The sequence below is a fragment of the Onychomys torridus genome, chromosome X (genome assembly GCF_903995425.1).
Source record: "Onychomys torridus chromosome X, mOncTor1.1, whole genome shotgun sequence".
In the NCBI taxonomy this organism is placed as follows: Eukaryota; Metazoa; Chordata; class Mammalia; order Rodentia; family Cricetidae; genus Onychomys; species Onychomys torridus.
In genome coordinates, this window is record NC_050466.1 from 53,093,809 (window position 1) to 53,113,503 (window position 19,695).

The following is a 19,695-nucleotide window of genomic DNA, read 5'->3' on the forward strand; positions in this document are numbered from 1 at the left end:
ACTGACATGCTTTGTGGGCCATATTAGAGCTCACAGCAGCTAAATACGATAATTTCACCCTCAGTGTGAAGTGAAGTTTTTAGGTAGAACAAACCAAAAGTACTGCTGCAGTAGAAACGTTTATCTGAATTGAAGCACTTAGGGGAGCTATTATGAATTTGGGTGAAGGGACAGCCTCTAGTTAAAAACCGTTTACCACTGACAGTGCATCTCTACCAGTTCCAGAACGGCTGAGAAACCTCTGCAACATTGGGGTGTGGCTTCGTCCTGAGAATGTTACAGTTCCCTAGCAACTAGAATCACAACTCTATAACGACAACACTCACTAAATCCCAGTGTTGTATAGCAAAGCTGACTATAAACTCTAAACTTTAGAAATGATGTATGTACTTCCTGTCTAGTTAAATAGAGACCGTGATAATTAAGAGTAAGTAGAAAAAGATAAGTAAGACATGTGAGTTTATAGAAATTATTCTGTCTTGTTAGATCTGTGTTAAGAAGTCTTTAGGTGTTTGCTAAGTTAAATATATGCTAATGGTAGCCCTGTATAAGTTTGTAAAATAGATCTATAGAGTTCCTTTAAGAATATAAGCTTGCAAGAAATATCTAAGGTAGTCTTAATAAGCTTGTAAGAAGTAAAGATGCTACTTGTAAATGCTAAGTTTAAGAAATAAGAAGATGAAATGAATATAAGCATATAAGAAGTAAATAAGAAATATATTTGCTAAAGTAGTTCTATAGTTTCATTAAGGAGTATAAATAAGTAGATGTTAACGTTATATGTGAGTTTGTAAAAATGTGTAATGTTGAGTGAGTTTATACTTAAGCACATGTTATATGTAAGTTTGTGAAAAAGTGTAAATATTGAGTGTGAATCTATGCTTAATGTATATGGTGAAAGAACCTGAGACACAGAAGGTAGTGTCCTAGTAGATTGCAAAGCAGGCAGTCTGAATGGTTTCAAAAACTCTAGAAGCCGCTAAGCAGCTAAGAATGGCGGATGCCAGAACCAGCACAGCAAGGCATCCACAGCTGAGATCCGTGGAAAATCAACGCAACACAGAAAAACCTGAGCTAACATAAAAAATGGTGTGGTTTACAATACTTAATGTAACTAAAAAGATCTCTCTGAGAACACAAGTTGCAGAGACGCTTGTTTGAACTAAAATTGTTAACTGCAAAGTTTTGGTTGTAAAACATCTCTTCGTATTTGGAAGTAAAAGCCTGATACCAGAATTTACTTTTTTGAATTTTTTGAACTTAAAATAATGAGATAAAACTACAAAAAAATTTTGGTTATGGATTTCTTCATATTTGGAAGGCTAGTACCAGAATTTATCATTTGAATTTTGGGACTTAAGAAATGAAATGAACAATAGAGATTTCATTGCGACGGGACAATTTTGAGTGAGTTTACTTATAGTAATGACCTAGGAACTGTTTTCTGGAATTGGGTTAAAAATGGAACTGTTTAAATGAAGAAATTGATTGTTTCTACCTAGAGTCAAGATGAAGTTTTATGTATGCATATATGCTTTATTAACTGGTGATTCATGAATTGTTTTATGGAACTGTTTATGTACAAATGGAATTACTTTTGGAACTGTTTTTGTGTTGCAAATGGAACTGTTTAAATGGAAAAGTTTTGGTTTTCTAACTAGGCTTGAGACTTTGCTTAAAAAATTATAAAGAAAAGAGAGAATTAATATTCCTTGGTCTATTTAATTTAAAAATATTTTATTTGAGTGAATTAATGTTATGTTTTGTTAGTAAGAAATGCAAATGGGTATACTAAGATTAAAGTGTTAAGAGTTTTATTATGAAACTGCTTTTGGATGTTTTGCCAAAAGTTTTCAAAGTGTTAATGGTTAGATTGAGAATATTGCTTTTCAATATGGGTTTGTAGGAATTGTATAAGTTTGGGTTTTTGCTAACCATGTTTGAGATTTTATTTAAAAAACTATAAAGAAAAGGAGGAGTTATGAGTGAATTAAGGTTGAATTACATTTGCAGAAATTATGTTTAACCTATTGGTATTAATGCACCCTGGTTTTGTGGAATTAAGGAAATAATTAAGTTTGATGTGAATACATCAGAAGTTTTTCCTATGTTCAGTTAGCAAGAAAATTCAAATGATTAAGAGTTGAAGTTATAAGACTGAGAAAATTGTTAACTATATATAGCACCATATATGCTAGTTCAAATGGTTCTGTTAAGAGTTTGCGTTTAGTTGTAAGATTGGGGGAATTGTGACTATGTATAGCAATATTTTTGTTAGTCTGTTAATGGTAATGATGAAGTTAAGGGATTCTAAGTTTGTGATTGCATTGAGTTTTTTGGTTTAAAGAGGGCTTGATGCAGCTAAAGACTGCTGTAGTCACCTTGGACCTGATTCAAAAAAGAAAAGCCATCTATATCATCCTCTACTCCTATACTGGGAGGTGTAACAGTTGTGGAGATTGCTGTAAGCTATTAATAATGAGTTATTTTTTATATATTAAGAAAGGGGGACCTGTGGGAGCCCATTTTCGGGTTCTTTGTGGCTTTACCCAGCAGGTCCACATAGAGGATGATTAGGGCCTCAGGTCTGAGTGCAGGTGTCTGAAATGGTCTGCACTTGGCTGTGCTGGGGGAGGAGGTCTTTTGCTCCACCCCCTTGGCATCTCTTATAAATACCCTGGGGCAGAGACAGTCGGGACCATTGGAAAAGTTTCCAGGCCCTCTCTAGGCTATCCTTTATTTTCTATCTGTTTATCTTCACACTATGAATCCTTCTATCTAATATTTCATGCTGCTCACACTCAAGAAAACTCTGGGGAGCTGTAGGGTTGGTGGGTAAATGCCCCACATTCTGTTAAGCGACTACTTTTTAAATTTTATTTTAAAATTAACTTGAAATGATTTCTGGATACTGAACACAAATGTAATACCACAATTTACTGAGCTACATTGTAAGGAAGAAAGGTGTATTATAACAAAATGGAAAAAGGGATTTTTGCCATCAGTATATGCTGAAATTACTGAATAAAAGGCTGTAGAGTAATAGAATGTTCACTTGCTGCCCAAATGTCACCCTACAATTGATTTTACCCATTGCTATTGAAAAGCAACATCTTTGCTAAGGTCTGTCAATCACCAACCAAGTGATTAAACTTAGAATCACTAATAGCTACTTGGAGGGCTTTGTATTTCCAAAATGAGAGATGAGACCACAGTTGTCACAAGAGTTCTTCCCGGAGGACTATGTTTCAGTGTTAGTCTTGGTCAGTGTTAAATAAAAAATACTCATTTTTCTGTATGCCATAATAGCTAAATAGAATAAAATTTAAGTCAATGTCTTTCAATAGATTTGTTGACTTAAACTAAGACAGGATAGTTTAAAGAAAGGACCAAATACTTGGAAGCTTTTGAAACTCAAAATAAGGCAGTATACTTTAGGAGACAAACATTTAAAATGCTTTAAAGCTTTATTAAGTAAACATAACTAATAAAACAGCAAAAAGCAATTGTTTGATTTTTATGAGTAATATCTAAGTCCTAAGCAATCACTATCAAATGTTATTTTAAGTGCAATTTAGATTCATAGGTGATATACACATTATAATTGTAAAACGCTTTATTAAAATGGTTTTAATATTAATGAGAGTTCACTTAAATTACTTCATGAGAATTTAGAATTGTTACCCTTCTTTGAGGACCAAATATCTCTCAGATAGCATATTTCCAGAAAGTCACTTTGGAGAAAAATCACTCAAAGAAATGCTTGTCTACAAACGAGGTTCAATTTGCAACAGAAAAATACTACAAAGAATTGTATCTCATATTAACATGAAAAACTAAACTCTGGCAGGAAACTAACCATTTATATGTGTCTAGACTAACATTCTTCAAGTATTTAACCACAGAAGAAGCCTTTTTATTTCATTTTTACAGTGATTCCTAGGAATGCTTTAGAAAAAAATGTTGCTTTGAACAAAAGAATTGAATTGGAGAGGGTGTGTGGAGGGTGTGATAGTTTGAAAGAAAATGGCCTCCAAAGGAAGTGGCACTATTAGGTGTGGCATTGTTGGAGGAAATATGTCACCATGGGGGTGGGCTTTAAGGTTTCTTAAAGGATACCACCCAGTGTGTCAGTTGACTACTTGTTGCCTGCAAGATGTAGCATTTGGCCTCTCTGCCATCTCTCTGCCTCTTTGCCACCTCTCTGCTTCTCTGCCGCCTCTTTGCCTCTAAAGAAAAGAAAAAAAAAACAAAAAGATGTAGCATTCAGCTCCAGCACCATGTCTGCCTGTAGGCCTCCATGCTGGCCACCATGATGATAGTGGACTGAACCTCTGAAACTGTAAGCAAGCCATTTCAATTAAATGTTTTCTTTATAAGAGTTGTCATGGTCATAGTATCTCTTCACAGCATTAAAAACCCTAACTACGACAGAGGGTTAGGCAGAATTCACCAGGCTGTGCCATTGTGGGATGAGAACTTCCAAATGTGCACCATGGTAGGCAGACACTCCTGACTTGAGATTAGTCTGGCAGCTTAATACAAGCCTCCCCTGGTGATGAACTGGCTCAACAATGTTACAGAACAGTTATGGGCCAATGAGCCATCCTATATTTCTTCAAACTAATGAACCCTATTAGGGAAGGAACACTTCAGAGATTTAAAAATCCCAACTCCCCAAGAAGAGACTGGATATTTTGTCTTCCCAAGGCCTCACTCTGCTTTGCAAAGGTCCTTTTTCTGTGTGTCTGTTGTACGTATATGTCCCCTCACTCACAACAAAAGCCTTTCTTCAACTGCTGATTCTCTCTGTGGTGGTTGTGATTTTCCTGCTGCCACCTGTTGCCCTTGAGATTTTTCATGCCTTTCAATTCTTTAAATGGCAGAGAAAATGAACTCAATCAAGACCCCTAGATTGTATCAGTGGTATGCACATGAGTGCAGTCATATCACACAGACACTTAAAAGAAAACAAAAGATTTTTCTTGCTCACGTTTTTACAAAGGCATCTTTTTCCTTTTCTTTTTTGTTTTTGTTTTTGTTTGAGATAGGTCATACCTAGTCTAGGCTACTTTCTATATAGCTGAGGATAGCCTTGAACTCCCGATCCTCCTGACTTCACCTGAGTGCTGGGATTACAGGTTTGTATCATTATGCCTGGTTTATGCAGTGCTGGTGGTCAAACCCTGGGCCTTGTACACATTAACCAAGTACTCTACCAACTGAGCTACATCCCCAGTTCCAAAAGGCATTTTTCTTTTTGAGGGATGAGGGACAACAGTAGAACTAACATCTACTTAAGGAAAGCAAATGGATATAAAATAGCTACCAGCTATCAACAGGTTTCTTTCCTTCAGCAGTTTTGTTTTGATATTATCTGGATCTACTACAATAGGTTTTGGTTATAAGGAAATAAATAATAAATAAACCACCTAAAATTCTTACTTCTGTTGCTGCCTGCCTGACTGTTCTGTAACAGTTTCCTCTGAGATTGAAATATTCCATCCTGCAGGGAAGCTCCTTAAGCAGGAAGGTAAACAACTCAAAATAGCTTCAGGAAGTCCCTGAAATTGACCCGATTCACTAGGCTCCTCCCTCCCAGAGCAAGCAATAAAACTACAAAGAAGCCTCTCAGACCAGCCAAACTGCAAAGAAGATGCTAAGACCAAACCAGCTTCCTGGAAAAATCAGAAACCAGCTGGACTACATGGAAGAGGTTTAGATCAAATGAGTCACTTGAGATACTCAAGCTGTTGAACTGCCTGCAGGCTGTGCAGTGTGCTCCAGATTCCCACCATTATGAGCTGTCACCTGTGCTGGAGTGGGCTTTGTAGAAGCAGCTGCCTTTGAGTCGTTTATGCTCCTTATTTAACTCCAATAAAACTCATTGCTTCTCCCAACTGCCAAGATGTCTTTTTCTTCAGAGAGCTGTAATACTTGAATTGGGGAAAAGGTTTCCCCTCAGAGCTGCAACACTTATATTGGAGAAACTTTTCTCCTTAGAGCTGTAACACAGTAACAGGCCAGTGGAAATTTACCCTGCCCCCTCCCTGCTCCTGTGACTCTGTTAATGTCCAAGCAATACATCTAACTACACTGTAATTTCCCATTAGCTCACTGTGCATGCTTCAAAGACCCTTCACAAGGCTGCCCCTCTACCCAGCCTATTGTTGTCTGTTTCCGGTCAGAGGCAGCTGCCATTCTGTGTCTCTCCACTATAAATCTCTTGTGTGAGGTTTGTTGCATGGTATGACTTTGTGGTATTCCTTGGCTTCCAACCGCCAAGATGCCCTTGTGAGGGAAAATTCTGTATGTGCTTTTCCTATCACTGAGGAAATATTAAATATCTGTGGCTAGGCATTGTGGTGGGGATGCAAAAGAACAATGTTCTTACTGGCATTTGGAAGGAAACTGAATTATAGGTATTGAGTTAGGTTAAAAAAAACTTTAAAATACTGTAGCATATAATCTATGAAAGGTATTATGATTCTAATGCTAGAGGGCCTCATGCAACTTAGGTTTTATCACTGACACTACTGGTCTTGTTAAATAGCTAGTTATGTATTAGCAGGCTTGAAGTTTATTGAGGATGGCTTCTTCCATAATCAGCAGTTTGTAAAACCAGGAACTGAAACTGTGGGACTTTGATTACTGATCCAAAGAATGGGATCTGAGTACCTTTGGCTGTGGGTAGATTATATTCTGAATTGTTGGGAAGGTCATAAGATTACTATCAAGCCAGGGGCCTTCTGGTAAAGAACAAAGCTATAACTTTGTTCCCTTATTCTTGCAAGTTAATCCAAATGAACTATCAGTCACCTGAACAGGAAAATACCCCTGAGAAATCTGCCTGTTCTAGAAATTTAGGAAATAGTATACAATAAGGGCTGGAGAGACTGCTCAGGGGTTAAGGCAATGGTTGCTCTTCCAGAGCTTCATTTCCCAGCACCCACATGGCAGCTCACAACTATCTGTAACTCTACTTCCAGGAGATCCAAGACACATGGTATACAGACACACATGTAGGCAGAATACTTATTCACATAAAGGTTAAAAAACAAAAAAAGAAAATAGTATACAAACTACCTCTATTGGTATGTTGGCATAATGGTCTCTGACCATTACCCACTTACTCTTCAGAGTGTTTCATGTTATTCTGTAATAAACTCAATGCTCTGTATCTCATCTATATTCAACAGTGATCCAAGATTTGGCAAACAAGGTCAAGATACAGATAACAGTCTCAATTCAGGAATTAAAGGAGAATTCATTAATATCTGAATCTAATAGTCTCTTAAAATACAGTCAGTAACAAACCAAAATTTTCATGTAAAACAGGTTTATTTTAGCAGCTCCCTTTTACATTACACATATTTATTTTCTAACAGGTTATTTTGTTCTATTTTGCATAGATGGCATATTTGCTAACTCTTACAATTGACTTTTTCATTTGCTATTTGCTGCTATCTGGCGTGGAGAAGAGGTAGTAAATAAAACACATTTAAGGGAAACATGAAGCAGAATTTAACTTCTCAGCACAACTTTACTTGGATCCAGACTTTAGTGTCAGGTTTTCTTCTTTCTCAAATCCTGAGCAGACAAGAGATCTTCCCTTGGGATATCGAGCACAACACTTACGAAGTTCTTGGATGACAGCCTGACACTTCGATTCCATGTAGTTGTTGGCTAAAAAACAGGCAAGTTTTATTAATGATCTCATAGAACTAAGAAGGTACCAGGTAATTAAGCATTTTCCAACACTTTTCACTTAGCACCTAGAAGGAAGATATACCCAACTCTATTGAATTCTTTCTGATTTAGAAATCTGTCAACAGGTCAAGAAGTAAAAGGATAATTCATTAATAACTATCTAAAAAGGTCTAATAGGAAGAAAAAAATCACAATTTTTAAGTGGTTGAATGCTATTTTAATATATAATTTCTGTTTTAGTTAAGTGTCTTTGGCAGTAGTTCTCAATATGATTAGTGGCCACTAGTCCCATTTTGTAATTTGATGAATTAGAAAAAATGCACACAAGCCACATTTTCATAGTTTCATAGCAAACTGAAGCTTGAATGCCAAATTTAATCCCCCTTCTTTAAAAATAAAAGTGGGAGCTAACAATGTTTTTTTTAGGTCTTGAAAGGGTTATAAAACATAAAGGTAAGGTGACCATGGCATGTGGTTTACTATGAGTTCTAAGACTGAGAGTGCTAAGACCAACACCTGTGGATTGCTTAGTTCTTGCATTCCTCCACCTACAGCTCAGAACTCAGAGGCACTGGGGATATTATAGCATGTGGCTAGGCCATTTGTCAGTCTCTCAGCTACACAGACTGAGGGCCTCAAGTGAATCCTCACTTGGCCACATATAAACATGGGCTAGTGGTGGCTCAGGCTGGCTATATATACCAAAAGTTCTCGGAATGGGGAACAACATACCATTTAGCCAGACATCCTGATCTATCTTGGAGAAAGTTCCATAGGCTGATGAAGATAATATGTATTCTGCTGCTGTTAGATTGTATATTCTCTAGAAGTATGTCAAGTCTATTTTATCTATAGTGCATTTTAACTCACAATTTATAAATGCCCATATTAAAAAAATAAGATCTCATATAAATACCTAAGAATGTATCTCAAGATTTTAGAGAAAAAAAAGAGCAAGCCAAACTCAAAACTAATAGATGGAAAGAAAATAAAAATCAAGTAGAAAATTAATAGAGAACACAAAAAATACAAAGAATCAATGAAAATGCTGACTTTTTAAAAGGAAACAAAATTGACAAATAAGCTAAACTAATCAAAAGAAAGAAGATTCAGATTCAAATTCATAAAATTAAAATCCAAGCCCAATGGCATGGAGCTATAATCCTAAAATACTCAGGAGGCTGGGGCAGGAGGATCTCAAGTTCAAGACTTACCTGGGCCATGGAGTGAGTTCAAGGCTAGACAGGATAACTTCAAAATTTAAAAAGTAACAAGAGACATGAGAAAATAACTCATTGGTAGAATGTTTGCACAAGGCTCCAGGTTCAACTTCCAGTACAACAGCAGCAGCAGCAGCAGCAGTAATAATAATAATAATAATAATAATGATAATAATAATAAGCAATAATAATAATAATAAGCAATAATAATAATAGGAGACAAAAGGAATATTACACTAAAAACAACTGAAATAATATTTTGAAAATGGTATGTCAATAAATTGGAAAGTCTAAGAAAATGGACAAATTTCTGCATATATGACCTATCAAAATTGAACTCCCAAATATAAAAATCTAAATAAATCAATAGCAAGCAATGAAACTGAAAGTAAAATTTAAAAAAAAAAAACCTCCCATCAAAGAAAAGCACAGATCCTGACATATTTGTGGTAGTAGAGTTGAAGTTAGGGCTTTGCGCACGCTATGCAGATGGTCTACAACCACTATTTTAAAAACAAAAACAAAAACAAAAAATTAACACCAATGGTCCTTGGACTAGACCATAAAATAGAAAGGGAAAGAATGGAGCTGGAGAGATAAGTCAGCAGTTAAGAGCACTGGCTGCTATTCTAGAGGGCCTAGGTTTGATTCACAGTACACATATGATGGCTCACAGCTGTCTGTAGCTTCAGTTCTAGGAGATCCAAAACCCTCTTTTGGCCTCTATGGGCACCAGGCACACATGTGATACACAGACATATATGTGCAGGCAAAATACCATATACAAAAAATAAAGGAAAAGAATTCTTCCAAATTTATTTTACAAAACCAATATTGTTGTGGAATATTATTTTAAGATGTGTTACATATGTTTATGCTGTTGAATATTTAATGATGCAAAATGTTATTTTTCATTTTTCTTTATTAAGACATTTTCCACTCACTCTACATACCACCCACAGATCCCATCTCCTCCCTCCTAATGATGCAAAATGTGTTGCATTCTTTTTTGTTGCATTGTTTAACTCTGTGAAGCTGTGTTATTTTGCCTGTGTAAAACACCTGATGATCTAATAAAGAGCTGAATGGCCAATAGTGAGACAGGAGAAAAGATAGGTGGGGCTGTCAGACAGAGAGAATAAATAGAAGGGGAAATCTGGGAGGAGAATAAAGAGCAAGAGAACAAGGAGAGGAGGACACTAGGGGCCAGCCACCCAGCTACACAGCAAGTCACAGAGTAAGAGTAAGATTTATAGAAGTAAGAGAACAGGAAAAGCCCAGTTGCAAAAAGTAGATGGGATAATTTAAGAAAAGCTGGCAAGAAACAAGCCAAGCTAAGGCCGAGTATTATTTATAATTTATTTATAATTAACAATAAGCCTCTATGTGTAATTTATTTGGAAGCTGGGTGGCGGGCTCCCAAAAGAACAAAGAGTCAAAACAGTAAAAAACATACAACATCAAAGATCCTTTAATGAACATACATATAGAAAGTCTAAATTAACTACTTTAAAACTTAATTCAACGAAAAGAGTTAGTCTTGTTTCAAGGATTCAAATATGGTTCAATATACAGAAACCAATAAATACAATATATAAATAGAGTCAAAACAACCACACTAACCCCTCAATATATGTAGGAAAAAGACCTTCAATAAAATTCAACATCCTAGGCGGGAGAGATAGCACAGAGATTAAGAGCACTGACTGTTCTTCCAGAGGTCCTGAGTTCAATTCCCAGCAACCACATGGTGGCTAATAAGCATCTGTAATGAGATCTGGTGCCCTCTTCTGGCCTGCAGGCATACATGCAGACAGAACACTGTGTATATAATAAATAAATGAATCTTTAAAAAAAAAAAGGGTTGAGGATTTAGCTCAGTGGTAGAGTGCACAAGGCCCTGGGTTTGGTCCTCAGCTCCTAAATAAATAGATAGATAGATAGATAGATAGATAGATAGATAGATAGATTAGATAGATAGACAGACAAACAAACAAACAAACAAACAAATAAATAGAAAAATCAACATCCTTTCATGTAAAATAACCCTGAAGAAACTAGGTATAATAGGGTTGTATCTTCACAGAATAAATGCTAACCTGTAGCCAATATCATAGTGAATAGGGGAGAACTTAAAGCAACTTTTTCCTCTAGAAAAGGGTTTCTATTCTTTCTACCTTTACTTAATATAGTACTAGAAATGTTCAGCAGAGAAATCAGGCAAGAGAAAGAAATAAAATAAATACAAATAGGAAAGCAGGAAGTTAAATTATTTCTATTTATAAATACAATTCTATACTTAGAAAAGCCTAAGACTCCATGAAAAGCTTTAGAACTGATAAAGTCAGCATAGTATGAGTAAACCACACAGCCCCATATCCTCAACTCCAAACCAGTCTTTTCACAGAAGGACTCTGCTTAGCTCAGTAATTTTTTTTAGTCCTTGCTGTCCTGGAACTCACTTTGTAGACCAGAATGGCCTCGAACTCAGAGATCCGCCTGCCTCTGCCTCTTGAGTGCTGGGATTAAAGGCATTTGCCACCACAGCCTGGCTAGCTCAGTAATTCCTAGCTGGGGTTGTGAATTAAAATCACTTGATTAGCTTTGTAAAATGATTCCTGCTCAGACCCTACCTCCAGGAAGTCTGCTTTAAGTGTGCTAAACAAGTTTTAAAGTTCTCCAGGTACATTTGGGAGGCAGAGGCAGGTAGATCTCTGAGTTAGAGGCCAGCCTGGTTTACAAAATAAGTTCCAGGGCAGCCAGGGCTGTTACACAGAGAAACCCTGAATCAAAACCAAACCAAAACAACAACAAAAAAATGTTAGGTAATTCTAATGTACAATGGAACTCAAGAACCCATAGCTTAAACGACATCACTTTTTTGTGTATATGTGGTGCTGATGATGGAACCCTTGGGGCTTTGCACATGTTAGGCAAGTGCTACCACTGAAGATAGCCTCCCATTCCTTGCATAACAACTCCTTTAATATTCTAGACATTTCATGATACAATGAAGAAAATATTCATAATTAGTTAATTAAAGTTAATGAAAGTTGCTGATAATATCATTAGTTTCTTATAAGTTGATAAAGTTTAAAAATATTATTTAAAAAAATCTATATACTACCTTGTAAACATTTCTGTATTTCACAGGCTTGTTTCTGACATGGATCCTTCTGTGGCATATCCAGAAAACTAAAACAAAAAAAATTATTAAAATGTTGCTTTTTTTTTTAGTTATAAAGACTTTGAAGCCTATCTACATAGAATTTTCTTCTAGGGCAAGTAGAATGACCTTACAATTGTTAGAAAAAAATACTCTTTCTCAATTCATAAGATGAATCAACTATATTTTTATATTTCCATCTCAAGTATATAAGATATAGACATGAAAAAATTCAATCTAGTCATCTTGAATATTGTAAGCAAATGTCAGAATGACACCACTGTTTTAAAGGCCTGGCCCAATGCCTGGTTCTATGATTCACAAAAGAAACCCTTGGTAAATGATTAAACTTCTTGAACATTTTTTTCTTTCACTATTCATGTTAACAGTAATTATACATACCTCAAGGAACTGATGGAAGAACTAAACATGATAAAATAAATAAAGTGCACAGAATAGTAACTGGAAAGTATTAAGAACTCAATACACAGCAGCTATTATACCCAAGTGCTTTTTTGTTTAAGACAGAGCCTCATTATTTTTCTTAGGCTGGCATCAAACTCCTGGCGTGAAGTGATCCTCCTGCCTCAGTCTTCCAAATAGCTGGGATTATAGGCATGCACCATTGCTCTGGGCCCAAGACATTTTAAAAAGCAAAACCTTACTTTAATGTACATAAACTGTCATGACTGCTTTAATTCAGGAAAAATTTTACAAGTAAAATAAACACTTTCCCTGGAATTAGCAATGTTAGTTGCTATTACCTCTTGAGAAAAGTGCCAATTAAAGTTAACATTATCTATTGAGGTCAAATAGAAGCCATATATATAAAATATTTGTAATCAAAGAATTTAGATTCACAAGGTTTTGATGAGAAACTTGTAAAAACAATTCAAAGACACAGTTTCAGAAAGCAGAAAGGCACAGGAGCCTTTGAAACTAATTTTATAAGTACAAATAACCTTTTTCTCCCAGAACTCCTTAAGATCTCAGTAGATCCAAATTAGGTCAGTACTGGGATGGGAAACACTAGGACAAAACCTCAGATATTTACAGAATGGAAGAAGGAAAGACAGGTGATTTGCTGCAGGGGAAATAAGCAACAAATACATGTTGATGCTGCTAGAAGCTGCTCTCTTCTCTCTAAATCAGTACCAAGTCCTTGGTGATGAGGGCATCTGTTCTGTAGCATGTGCTGATTTTTGTGGGATTCACCAGATCCCAGGTTCAACCGATGAAGTCCATTAAAGGTTCTATGGCAATTTCCAGAGGAGTCAATTTCAAGTTACATTTCCTGACTAATGCTTTTGTTGGCTTGATTTCTTCCCTGTGTAACCCTCTCTGTAGTGTCATTGGCAGTGTTCTTCATGACCCTTCCTAAACTTCTGTAGTTTTTCAAACTACCCTCTCCCCATGCAGCCCGCAAGGGTAGGAGCACTGTAGTGGTGAATGGTGTGAATAGAACAGAGGAACATATCTTCCTAGAATTCCAGCACCTGAAAAAAAAAATCATTCAAATTACTACAACTGAATAGAGTGAAAACAAAGAATGGGAAGAAGGAGAAAAAAATAGAAATACATACCAGGTTAATCATCAGGCAAAAGTTTAAGCAGTAATTCCTGTACTCCCCTGACCTATCAGAAAAAAAGAAAGTTTATAAAGCACTCCGTTGTAAGATCCCCAGTACAAGGGAAAATGATTGAGCAAAATGTGTACCATTAAATGATGCTGAATCTGCCACAAGCGAGAGTTGTTATCCATGTAGCGCTCCTCTGGGTAGAGTTGCCACATGAGAGGTAGTTGGGAAGTAAGAAGGTGACTTGGCCTAGTTGCATCACCTAAGGGAACCTGAACTTGCTGGACTCGAGCCTTTAGGAAACTTGTCTCCTAATAGGAATGATCAAAGATAAAACCAAAGACATCAGAATATTGAGACTAGATAGAAACCAGGTTACTTGAAAGTAAAAGAAAAAAAAAAAACTAAAATTAAAGCAGTTACCTCTTCCACCACAGCTACCCATGTGCGCTGATATTCGTCGCGGTAGACACCTTCTTGGTGAACCCAGAGATGATCGGGTGGAGCCCCCACATCCTCTCTTGCCATTCTGGGCTTTGGGTTCCAATTCTAGCCCTGCTTTTCTCCACCTAAGCCTGCAGCATCCGCGCACAGGACACAGGTGTGACTTTTGAGGTTTGGATGAACTCACTAGTGAGCAAGGTGACCTGGGACTAGCAACCACCAACCAGAACCAAACCTCATACATATCTATTTGTAAACCTACACATATCAAATGGCATCTTAAACTTTCTGAAAATGAAACTGAAGTGATATTCAGGCAAAGCCTAGGTAATGCTAACTTTCTATGGCAAAGCACTCAAGAATTCTAAGTTTGTTCTGTGGGGAGATGAGATGAGAACTGTAGGAGGCTGGGCATTGGTTTTTCTCTCTTTTGCATATACAAAGCAGTATTCAATGGTAGTGTGTTAGCAATAGAAAAATGCGTAAAAGTGTACCTAAGGATACATGATTTTGGCAGAAAAGTAGTGAAACAGACACATGCATGCCATATTCTTCAGATAAAAAACCACTCCCAAGCAGTTTACATTTTAAATAAGATTCTCAATGATGTATATGGCTTTCTAAAATGAGACTAAGTTTGTTACAAGGGTAAAAGAAATACCTGTCTTTTTATTTTAAAAGTTATTTATACTACTGAGGCTTATCCAGAAAGGGGTTTTCATTTTAGGAAAAATATTGAGTGTAGTTTCACGACTTTCTGAAAGCAAACAACAGCCATCCATCTAGCTCCCTGTTTCACTTAAGCAGGATGTCACAGAAGCCTGTTTTTGTAAGAGGCATAGTTGTAAATTTTTATTCTACAAACTAGGTCAAAAATATTTCTCTGCTCTTTAAAAGATGTAAATAAAGTACAGTTCTCAGAGTTTGGGGTGGCAAGGAAACTCTCCATAATAGTCCTATGCCCAGCTTTAGATTTCATAACTTCAGATGCATTTTTCATGAACAGAATCTCATGGGAACCACTCATAGCATCATGATGCAGATTCACTGTATTTCTATCTTTTACAGAGCACAAATACATCAGTGGGTATCTGTGTCACAATAGAGACTGCCCCCCATTCCCAATAAGTAGCTATTAATGGGAAAGGAAATGAAGCATAGTTTGGGAGATTGTTAGAGTCCTCAAAGTGATACTGTCCAGAGAAAACCAGATGTCAATCATGATGTGGAATGAGAAGCCAGAAATAAAGGAATGATGTTAAACCTAGTCCTTCTTTCTTTCAAGGACACCATCCTGAATTTGATTTCCTCCCCTTAACACTGTTTTTCTGCCTAAAAGGAAAGGAGGAATAAAAACTATTGTCTCAAAATGGGTATGTTGGTGCATGCCTGCAATCCTAGCATGCCAGAAGCTGAGCAAAGTTCAAGCCAGCCTGGGCTATATATATAGTAAGTTTGAGGCCAACTAGTATATTATAGCTAAGCCCTAGGTTAACTACATAAGGAGACCCTGTCTCAAAAAAAAAAGGAGAGAGAGAAAGAGAGAGAGATAATATGGTCACATTTTGTGACAAATAAATAGGTATGATAGTTATCCATTTATTTCCCAAGTGATTATTCTGAACCTCTCACATATTCCCTCTTTCATCTAGATGTACTCTCTCATTTCCAACTTATTTATGTTAGTATCCTTTTCTCCTTAACAAAACTCTACTTTCTGTATGGCAATGTCAAGTCTTCTGTACACTCAAAAACTATAAGTTATCTTGAATTTCTTCTTCTCATTCAGTTGCTACACCCTATATCACCAGTTCCAGCAAATATCACCATTACCACTGTATTCAAACTAAAATTTCTTTCAAATAACAGGTCTGTTTCAAGCTGCATACCCTTTCTCTTCCTTTCTATCTGCCTAATATACGTGAGTCTCTAGATATACATTTGTAAGCCATTTTTTCATTTAGCAAATACAAGTGTTATGCCTCTCTTGTAGAGCTTTAGACATATACACAACACCCCCAGTAAATTCCAATATAAAAATAGAGTGTGTGCGCGCGCACACACACACACACACACACACACACACACACACAGAGAGAGAGAGAGAGAGAGAGAGAGACAGAGAGAGAGAGACAGAGAGAGAGAGACAGAGAGAGAGAGACAGAGAGAGAGAGAGAGAGAGAGAGAGAGAGAGAGAGAGAGAGAGAGAGAGAGAGAGAATTTTTTAAAGCAGGAGCCAACTGTTAAGGGTTTCAAGACCATCTCAACTTCATAGATATAGATAGGTCCTAGCAACAACCAACATGTTGACATTTAAATTTCTTTTGAATAAAAACAAAACTTTATTGGTCATACTGACATTGGAAGGAAATAATTCCAGTGGAAGAGAAGGCAGATAGAATGTGATATTCTAAATTACTATGAGGCACTACAAAATATTCTCAGAAGAAAAGCCGTATAGTGTGCTGCTGTGATCTCCAAAGGTTAACAGGCTGGGCACTGACAAGATGACCCTGAGAACAACACTCAGCATGTTAGCCTGGATTTCTGTCCTATCATTCAGAGTATAAGGGCCCAGAAAAAGGCAATGGCAGTGATCAAAAGACTGATAAGCCACCATATAACTATGAAAACATCAACACCCTCAGTAGATAAATACAAAGGCTGAGCAAAAGGCATTTAGATCAAAGTCTATAAAAATAACATGTTGGATGAATGGAACATCATTTCCATAAATGTGATTCTTTAGAACCCTCAATCCCAACATTTTCCTTGGTCAAGTAAGTTTGGGAACATTGGAGATCATAAAAGCATATTAGTATAGTAAAAACTCCAACTAAGTTATACTGTACAGAGATTTTTATATTGTTTAACATTTCCCAAACTTATTTGACTAGAGAACCTTTTTTTTTGGCATATGGTATTTGTTCACAAAATACAGGATTTTCCAAACTAAGGAATCTCTTAAAACTGCAGGATAAATTTAGTTACAAATTTAGTACAATACAATACATGGAATATAAACCTATGCAATTTAACTTAAAAATACTACCAGTTTCAGATACAAATGCATCCCAAAATATGTTTGCATAACTTTACAGCTATAGCATCCACTAAAAGATATGGCCTCCACAGAAGTTGCCTTGATTCCAAAAGCCATATTGTCCTAGACACATTATTTTAGACACTTTGTAAATTAGGTTCTAAATGAATTTCAGAATACAGAAGAGATTCCTTTGGTTATAATTTAAATAAAACCATCCTTTTTTTCCTTTACAGGAAGAATGGTTTTGTATTTTTTTTCTTTACAAGAGTATGACTTGCCTTATTTTGAAGTATTTGAGTTTTTAAGTAGCATCAATAAGTTGAATATGCTAATTATTTGAAGCCATTTAATATCCTCATCCAATTATGATTTCAGTTGCCAAAGAACATAGGTCCAGGTATCGGCTTGGCTGATGAATGAATCCTGCTTGTGCCACTTAGAAGCTTTGTGACCTTCAGACAACCTAATCTTTCTCTACCTCAGTTTCCCTGAGGTGTAAAATTATGAACATATTGACTACAATGGTACTTATTAAACACTTCTCATATGTTTAACATATGTTTAGGTGCTGGGTGGTGGTGGCGCACACCTTTAATCCCAGTGAAGGCAGAGGCTGGCTGACCTCTGAGTGCAAGGCTAGCTTGGTCCCACAGAGAGAGTTCCAGGACAGCCAGGGATACACAGAAAAACCCTGTCTTGGAAAATGAAAAACAAAAAAAACAAAAAACAGAAACAAAAACATATATTTAGGTACACTGACCCATTTGATCTTCATGGGATGCTATGAGATGGGCATTGGTATTATTCCCGATTAAAGGTAATGAAAGTAAGACAGAGAAATTAGATAACCATTCCAACTAGTTCACACAGCTAGAGATTTCAGAGCCTAATTCCAGTTGAAGCAGTTTATACACACTATGTATGTAAATTCTTAGAGTCTTTAGCACATAATAAGCTTGCTATAAATGTTAATCATTATTTCCCTCTCTGGCCAAATGTTTGGAGCTGTAAAAGGTAGCATGAATATTCTAGAATATGAGACTGACTAAAAAAAAGTACTTTTCTTCTTGAAGGCAGCTAAACAAATTGATAAATTCAAAAATATCCCTTAAGCAATGTAATAAGATGAGCAGTTCTTGCTGCCCCACCAAGGCAGGACATGTTAGCTATGAACAATAACTGAAAATAACATAAGACATAAAATTGAAACTTAAAGAGAAAATGCAGATAGGTCCAATTACACCCCAGCAGTTTCTCCAACCTTTATCATTATGAAACTTAATCATGGAAAGATGTGACATAAGCATAAGGTAAAAAGAGAGGTTATTGGCATATATATTGCACCACAGTGCCTTGGATTTGGGACAGTATTTGTGGGGAGACTTGGGTTGGAACTGACTTGGGAGAGAAGAGCAAAGCATCAACACCTCTTCAAATAGCGCCTTGAATAAGTTCCCTTCCAGTACTGCCATATCTGTCTGGCTTCAGAATTAAAAAAGGAATTTTAAAAAACAAATTCAAACAAAAGCCTATCAGCTGTGGAGGCTGCATAGCATATATTTTGCTTTCATTTATAATCAATACTAAATCCCTCATGTAATTGGTAAACTTGTAATTTGGAAGGAAGGTTTGTACATTTATTTATCCCTTAGTTCTTTGGCATATTTTAAAATAAAATAAGTTTTACATATAAGTTAATCATGTCTGACACCAGGAAAGAGATCAGGGGAAATCTGTAATTTCCTAGAATTAGTTACTTAATGTGATATATTCAAACCCGAATAAAAGTTACGTCTCTCCCTCAATCCTTCTTTTCCTGTATCAAATAAATATATATCTAAGAGCTATTGTAAAAAGTAACAGCAAGCAAACTGGAGTTACTTTTTCAGACACAGTAAAACACTGTTTCTGTAAAAGGTTACTCACATGTATATAATGTTTCTTGGACTAATTACACCTTCTCCGGAACAGTTACGCTAAAACTTCCAGGTCTCCCACCCGGGGACACTCAAGCAGGGATCGCGATGTAAGCCCAAGGCGAAGGTCGAGGCCACTAGAACCGAAGTTAGGAGGTCAGGCCAGCATCAAGACGTGGTCCAGAGAGAGTCAAGGGCTGTGACTTGGAAATAAAACAAAATAAAATAAAACCTTAACTGTTTTAGGACCAACTTCAAAAGAGGCCGTAGTTCGTGGCGATGTCACCTCAAAGAGCTGTCCCTGATGCGTGTAGGCCGCTCAGGGTTCTCCTCAGCGGGCGGGCAAAATGGGCGCCAGCACTGTGGAGGCGTCTGCCCTTGCGCCTGGGAGCTGCTCACAGCCCACGTCCGCCCTGGCGGAAAAATACCGCCTCCCTGCCACCCAGTCACCCAGCGGTCCTGACAGCAGGGCAGAGACTGCCTTTGTCAGCCACCACCAGTGTCCCACTGCTTCACCAGCCCAGACCGACCAGGGAGTCTCCCAGGTGCTGCTAGGCGGGAACCGCCTCCACGCCTCAGGCTCCGCCTCTGTGAAAACCGCGCCGCTAGGCCAGGA

The 19,695-nt window shown here is 36.9% G+C and overlaps 2 protein-coding genes across 3 annotated transcripts; both read right to left on the reverse strand.

The window, feature by feature from the left end:
* Positions 1–7,314: 7,314 nt before the first annotated feature.
* Positions 7,315–19,153, reverse strand: Cmc4 (C-X9-C motif containing 4). Its single transcript, XM_036175148.1, has 3 exons — positions 19,090–19,153; positions 12,058–12,125; positions 7,315–7,686 (listed from the first exon to the last, which is right to left on the reverse strand). The coding sequence occupies exons 2-3, from the start codon at positions 12,113–12,115 to the stop codon at positions 7,544–7,546; spliced, it is 201 nt and encodes a 66-aa protein (XP_036031041.1). The 5' UTR covers positions 12,116–12,125; positions 19,090–19,153; the 3' UTR covers positions 7,315–7,543.
* Mtcp1 (mature T cell proliferation 1) lies at positions 12,708–19,648 on the reverse strand. 2 transcript variants are annotated; one of them, XM_036175147.1, is made up of 5 exons: positions 19,090–19,648; positions 14,097–14,248; positions 13,814–13,984; positions 13,680–13,731; positions 12,708–13,592 (listed from the first exon to the last, which is right to left on the reverse strand). In XM_036175147.1, the coding sequence occupies exons 2-4, from the start codon at positions 14,199–14,201 to the stop codon at positions 13,684–13,686; spliced, it is 324 nt and encodes a 107-aa protein (XP_036031040.1). In that variant the 5' UTR covers positions 14,202–14,248; positions 19,090–19,648; the 3' UTR covers positions 12,708–13,592; positions 13,680–13,683. The 2 variants fall into 2 exon arrangements, with proteins under 2 accessions (XP_036031040.1, XP_036031039.1); XM_036175146.1 differs by having other exon boundaries at positions 14,097–15,627; positions 19,090–19,152.
* Positions 19,649–19,695: the final 47 nt, after the last annotated feature.